The 6,902-nt window shown below is 40.0% G+C and overlaps 1 protein-coding gene across 1 annotated transcript; it reads left to right on the top strand.

Annotated features, from left to right (window-relative positions):
* Positions 1–5,676, top strand: LOC109899797 (eukaryotic translation initiation factor 4E-binding protein 2-like). The gene is made up of 3 exons (XM_020495340.2): positions 1–360; positions 3,924–4,109; positions 4,291–5,676. The coding sequence occupies exons 1-3, from the start codon at positions 222–224 to the stop codon at positions 4,320–4,322; spliced, it is 357 nt and encodes a 118-aa protein (XP_020350929.1). The 5' UTR covers positions 1–221; the 3' UTR covers positions 4,323–5,676.
* The last annotated feature ends 1,226 nt before the right edge of the window (positions 5,677–6,902 follow it).

The following is a 6,902-nucleotide window of genomic DNA, read 5'->3' on the forward strand; positions in this document are numbered from 1 at the left end:
GGTGGCTGTCATATCCGGTCTGCTTGTGTTGTTGTTTTTCCTGCCTGGCGGAGGGAGTGGGGATGTACTGACGGCTGGGAGGAAGAGAGGAGCGACAAGAAAGCCTTGGGAAGAGATAAGATAGAAAGGGAAAAGGTCCTGGGTTGCACCGTCCGTCAGGTTAGGCATCAACCATCTACAGATTGCAACACCGTCTGACCAGTCACTAAACCGGGGGTGAAATGTCGTCGTCTACCAGTCGTCAGCTTAGCGAAAGCAGGGCCATTCCAACCAGGACGGTGTTGATCAACGATAGAACGCAGCTACCTCATGATTATTGCACCACCCCTGGAGGCACTTTATTTTCAACTACTCCGGGAGGTAAAATCAACCCGAACCGATAAATTGTACCTTATTACTGATATGATGTGTGTTTCAGCAAATGTCGCCATTTCGCTATGCACTGTCGTGCATTGTGGCCTACAGTAGCTAGCATGTCAAGGCATCCCCAAGCGTTCAAAAACAAAGGTTTGCCCGGATCCGTCACCTTTGGCAATGTGATTGGTTGGTGTTCAACGCAATGATTCTGAATCATGGTGGCTACATTTGTAACAGTGCAATATGTTATTTATTACAGTGCCTTCAGAAAATATTCAATCACCTTGCTTTTTTCAAATACAATTGTTACAAGGTGAGATTAACATGGATTTCAATGTAATTTTTGTAAACGATCCACACAAAATACTCTGTTAAAGTGGAATTCAATTTCGAATATATAAAAATAACTATATATACATATTATAATGAAAAATAAAACACTAATATATATTCATTACATAAGATTTCAACCCCCTGAGTCAAAACATGTTAGAATCACCTTAGGCACCGATTTATAGCTGTGAGTCTTTCGGGGTAAGTCTCTAAGAGCTTTACACAACCGGGTTGTAAAATATTTGCAAATTCTTCAAGCTCTGTCAAGTTGGTTGATGATCATCGCTAGACAGCCATTTGTATGTCTTGCCATGGATTTTTAAGCCGATGTAAGTCCAAAACCTTAACTAGGCCACTCAGGAACATACAATGTCGTCTTGGTAAGCAACTCCAGTGTATATTTGGCCTTGTGTTTTAAGTTATTGTCCTGCTGAAAGGTGAATTTGTCTCCCAGTGTTTGTTGGAAAGCACACTGATACAGGTTTTCCTCTAGGATTTTGCCTGTGCTTAGCTCTATTCCATTTATTTTTATAATTAAAAAAAAACTCCCTAGTCCTTGTCGATGACATTCACACCCATAACATCATGCAGCCACCACCATGCTTGAAAATATGAAGTGGTACTCGGTGACGTATTGGATTTGCCCCAAACATAACGCTTTTTATTCAAGACAAAGTTAATTTCTTTGCCACCTTTTTTTGCAGTTTTACTTTAGTGCCTTATTACAAACAGGAAGCATGTTTTGGAATTTAAAAAATTCTGTACAAGCTTCCTTCTTTTCACTCTGTCATTTAGGTTATTATTGTGGAGTAACTACAATGTTGTTGATCCATCCTCAGTTTTCTCCTATCACAACCATTAAACTCTTACTGTTTAAAAGTCACCACTGGTGAAATCCCTGAGCTTGTTCTTTCCTCCCCGGCAACTGAGTTAGGAAGGACGCCTGTATCTTTGTCGTGACTGCCTGTATTGATACACTATCCAAAGTGGAATTAATAACTTCGTCATGCTCAAAGTGATAGTCTATGTTTGCAACAAAAATATTCACCTTTCAATCAATAGGTGCCTTTTGCAAGGCATTGGAAAACCTCCCTGGTCTTTAGTCATTTAGCAGATGCTGTTATCCAGAGCGACTTACAGTGCATTCATCTTAAGACAGCTAAGTGGGAGAATCTCAGTGATAGTAAGTAAAATGTTCCTCAATAAAGTAGCTATCAGCAAAGTCAGCGCTAGTAAGGGGGAAAAGAGTCAAGTGCAATCGTTAGTTCACAAAAGCTTCTTTTTTTTACCTTACAGAAAATGTCATGTGTGGGGTACAGAAATTAGGTAGTCATTCAAAAATCATGATAAACACTAGTATTGCACACAGAGTGAGTCCATGCAACTTAATATGGGACTTGTTAAGGATGTGTTTACTCCTGAACTTATTTAGGCTTGCCATAACAAAGAGTACTTATTGACTCACAACATTTCATTGTTTATTAATTAGTAAAAGATTCTTACAACATATTTCGACTTTGACATTATGGGGTCTTGTATGTAGGCCAGTGACACAAAATCTCATTTTAATCCATTTTAAATTCAGACTGTAACACACGGAAGGCCAGAGAGGACAAATTCATTTTAAAAATGGTTCCCTCGTTATGTCGATCACAACGCATTTATCTTATGATCACTACATAACAAAAGTTGTTTTGTCGAGATCACAAGATAATCAAAAGTACCACGCATCATCCATTAATTTGTTCAGATGCAAAATAACAACTTCATCAAGGAGCCCTATGGCTTTGTTCAGTGCAATGTGGGGCATTTGAGCCCTGAATGATACCTGACAGGCAGCACTGTCTCCCAAGCTGCGTGCCACCCCAAGACCACAGTCAATCGCATGCAAGGAACTACAGAGCTAACCTGGCTAGTATTGTGAGCTAGCTAGATAGTCTTGATAGCTAGCTTGTTATCTATGCTAGTTGTTAGCTTGCATAACTGATATGTGTATAATTATAAGGGATGCTTCATGTTTGTGGGTAATATTTACATTGGGTGAGCTCCATTCCTGGCAGGCTTATCCGATTAAATTTCAGTCAGGAAGCTGCCTTATAGGCTGTTTTTATAGGCAAGGCTTATTGTAGATTAGCTGTGAAAGTGCTTTATAGCCATATGCATATCTGATCCAGGGGGTGATCCATGGGGTGAGCTCTATTCCTGGCAGGCTGATCAGATTCAATAGCAGCCTCAGAGGCTGATGTCAGGATACTGCCTTGTAGGCTGTATCCTGACATTCTTTATCCCCTTACACTGTGTATAAGACAGTAGTTTTGGAATTGTTAGTTAGATTACTTGTTGGTTATTACTGCATTGTCGGAACTAGAAGCACAAGCATTTCACTACACTCGCATTAACATCTGCTAACCATGTGTATGTGATTTGATGTGTAAGGCTCCTTGCAGACAGCCTACTCAGTAGCATCCTGACTTATCAGCCTCTGAGGCTTCTAATGAATCTGATCAGCCTGTCAGGAATAGAGAGCACCCAGTCTTGATCATTTAGATAATGCATCCTGACTGCTAATCTGCCTGCAAGGAGCTTTACCTATAAAACAGCCTACAAGGTAGAATCCTGACTTATCAGCCTCTGAGGCTGCTATTGAATCTTATCATCCTGTCAGAAATGGAGCTCACCCACTCTGTACATTTTAAATATTATCTATAAAACATGAAGTGTCCCGTACAATTATAAACATATCTGTTATGAAAGCTAACAACCAGCGTATATAACACGCTAGCAACCAGGCTAACTAGCTAGCTCGCTCACAAGACTAGCCAAGTTAGCTGCATTGTTGCTTCCATGCGGTTGGCTGTGGTCTTGGGGTGGCATACAGCCTGGGAGACAGGGCTGCCTGTTAGGCAGCCCTGTAATGATGACATTTGCAAAAACAAGAAAACAGATTAATGAAATTTGACCTTGATTTGCCTATTTTTGCACTGCTGCACAGTGCTTCACTATTGCATGTTTCATATAAATGAACAACATTGTAAGTTGAAGAAAACGACAACGACTCAATCTACACATAAAGTAATCGATGCAATATAATCAGCGTGTTATTATCGTCATGATGGTTTACCAGTTCTTTAAAGCAGGTTTGTAATATCTGTTGTTACTGCATTTCTATACATTCAATGGTTGTAACTAATATATCAAAGATGTTATTAAATAATCACTCTCCTCTATCATAGGGACCAGGATCATCTATGACCGTAAGTTCCTATTGGACCGGCGTAACTCCCCCATCGCCCAGACCCCCCCGGCCCACCTGCCCATCATCCCCGGGGTGACCAGCCTCAACGTCCTGACCGAGAACAGAAGGAACGAGGCCAACAACCACATCAAACCCCACAACAGTCATGGCAAGACAGCCACCGGTCAGTGGGTGCCATATCCTCTGACTAATGTTGTCATGCCATACAACATGCTCTCTCTCTGTAGTCCATGTCAACCATGTTTTATCATGGAACCCCTGAGTCAAATTAGTAATAACAAAGGTATTACACCCCTTGCTTTAGAGTACAGATTACATTGTATTTGTGTTCTTGTGTTTTAAAGGTGAGGATGCTCAGTTTGAGATGGACATCTGACCTCACCTGAGGAACCACACCGGAACAACAGAAGAAGAAACAAACCTGGTTCCTGTGCTGTGTTCCAGTGGCTTGGCTTGTAGAAACCAATGTTGTGAGCTCTCACATCACTCACAGCAGCCATCTTCTTTCGCTCTCTGTCTCGCCGTCACTGGGTGTGATGTATGTAAACCACGCAGATAAACTATACCATGTAATACGTTAACTGTACGGCCAACTTGGCCCCATACTGTGGCTCTGTTTCAATGTCCATGCTAGCATACCACTTAGAATGAAGCAATGTATTTGACATGCATCCTAAGTGGTATGGTAGTGTGGATATTGGAATGTAGCCTGCATGTGTTGTTGCCAACTCATCTATCGTTGTCAAGCCATAGTTTGGCATGACAATGAAACAACACAAAGAGGAGTTGGCTACAATACAAACTGACTGGGCTACCAGGCTATGGCTAACCCTGAGACCTAGCGGAAGACTCTGCAGGTCTATTTGAATAGGTCTCAGGGTTACCAACTGCCGTATATATGTATTGTATGTAATTCAGCCACACAACAAGGAAAAGGGTCTAAAGGTAACCAGAGATATTCTTAACCATTAACAAAATGTAGACGCCCAAGTCAATGCAGTAATCTAAACGGACCATTCTGTATTTCTGTATGTGTCCTTAATGCCAGAGCACACTGTAAACAAAGCTGTCTTTACTGCTTTAGACATTTTATAATGGGGCCTAAGAAACTGTACAATATCTACTACTTGTACTACTTTGTAGAGCAAAGTACTGGCCTTAGATTGATATTACTTATCCTTTTCAGAACCGTTGTCATTGTTTGGGTAAAATGTTCATAAAAAAAACAAAATACTGGATATGCTCTTACCTGCCTGTTTTGTAGTCCGTTAGTTACCAGCAATTAAACTCATAAGGGATGATGTGACTGATTAAATTCTGATTAGCTGAGAATTTCATCATCATTCCAAGCCTTGAATATCTATCCATCACCAATACAAGCCTGACTTTATGTTGCATTTTGGGTCTTTCTGGTAAAGGATTTTATGAAGATTTACCATTTGGAAAACTTTGGCTTTCCGTTTGTGGTGATGGTTTGATAGATTTGCAAAATGAAAGGAGAAAATGAATTTATACATTATTTCAGGCTATTCTAAATGTTATACATAATCTGATAATGACTAAATACATTTGAATTAGCTACATGAATGGTTTGTATTTTGTCACAAAAGAGATTTGAAACTACAAATCTAACTGCTGTTCTAATTTGAATTAACTTCATTTTTTCAGAGAAATTTCAATGCCAGTGGATACTGTTACAGCAAGATCAATAAAGTTCCTTATGATGAGGATTATGCTGTTCTGCCTGTTTTGTCTGTACACATGGTTTATGATGAGGATTATGCTGTTCTGCCTGTTTTGTCTGTACACATGGTTTATGATGAGGATTATGCTGTTCTGCCTGTTTTGTCTGTACACATGGTTTATGATGAGGATTATGCTGTTCTGCCTGTTTTGTCTGTACACATGGTTTATGATGAGGATTATGCTGTTCTGCCTGTTTTGTCTGTACACATGGTTTATGATGAGGATTATGCTGTTCTGCCTGTTTTGTCTGTACACATGGTTTATGATGAGGATTATGCTGTTCTGCCTGTTTTGTCTGTACACATGGTTTATGATGAGGATTATGCTGTTCTGCCTGTTTTGTCTGTACACATGGTTTATGATGAGGATTATGCTGTTCTGCCTGTTTTGTCTGTACACATGGTTTATGATGAGGATTATGCTGTTCTGCCTGTTTTGTCTGTACACATGGTTTATGATGAGGATTATGCTGTTCTGCCTGTTTTGTCTGTACACATGGTTTATGATGAGGATTATGCTGTTCTGCCTGTTTTGTCTGTACACATGGTTTATGATGAGGATTATGCTGTTCTGCCTGTTTTGTCTGTACACATGGTTTATGATGAGGATTATGCTGTTCTGCCTGTTTTGTCTGTACACATGGTTTATGATGAGGATTATGCTGTTCTGCCTGTTTTGTCTGTACACATGGTTTATGATGAGGATTATGCTGTTCTGCCTGTTTTGTCTGTACACATGGTTTATGATGAGGATTATGCTGTTCTGCCTGTTTTGTCTGTACACATGGTTTATGATGAGGATTATGCTGTTCTGCCTGTTTTGTCTGTACACATGGTTTATGATGAGGATTATGCTGTTCTGCCTGTTTTGTCTGTACACATGGTTTATGATGAGGATTATGCTGTTCTGCCTGTTTTGTCTGTACACATGGTTTATGATGAGGATTATGCTGTTCTGCCTGTTTTGTCTGTACACATGGTTTATGATGAGGATTATGCTGTTCTGCCTGTTTTGTCTGTACACATGGTTTATGATGAGGATTATGCTGTTCTGCCTGTTTTTGTCTGTACACATGGTTTCACAATGGTTGTGATCACATTGATAACAAAAGTACACGAATGTCCAACAAATTTGTCTTCTGCTTTATCCTGTTCCCAACCCCTCCAAAAGACCGAGATAAACACAGAGAGGAATATCCATACATCCAGTT

The sequence above is a fragment of the Oncorhynchus kisutch genome, linkage group LG11 (assembly GCF_002021735.2).
Source record: "Oncorhynchus kisutch isolate 150728-3 linkage group LG11, Okis_V2, whole genome shotgun sequence".
In the NCBI taxonomy this organism is placed as follows: Eukaryota; Metazoa; Chordata; class Actinopteri; order Salmoniformes; family Salmonidae; genus Oncorhynchus; species Oncorhynchus kisutch.

What these genes read in the sequence shown, in the direction of transcription:
- LOC109899797 (XM_020495340.2), top strand. Translation starts at nt 222, where the DNA reads ATGTCGTCGTCTACCAGTCGTCAGCTTAGCGAAAGCAGGGCCATTCCA. An exon ending in ATTTTCAACTACTCCGGGAG is followed by an intron (nt 361 to 3,923) that starts GTAAAATCAACC and finishes CCTCTATCATAG; the next exon opens with GGACCAGGATCATCTATGAC. An exon ending in TCATGGCAAGACAGCCACCG is followed by an intron (nt 4,110 to 4,290) that starts GTCAGTGGGTGC and finishes TGTGTTTTAAAG; the next exon opens with GTGAGGATGCTCAGTTTGAG.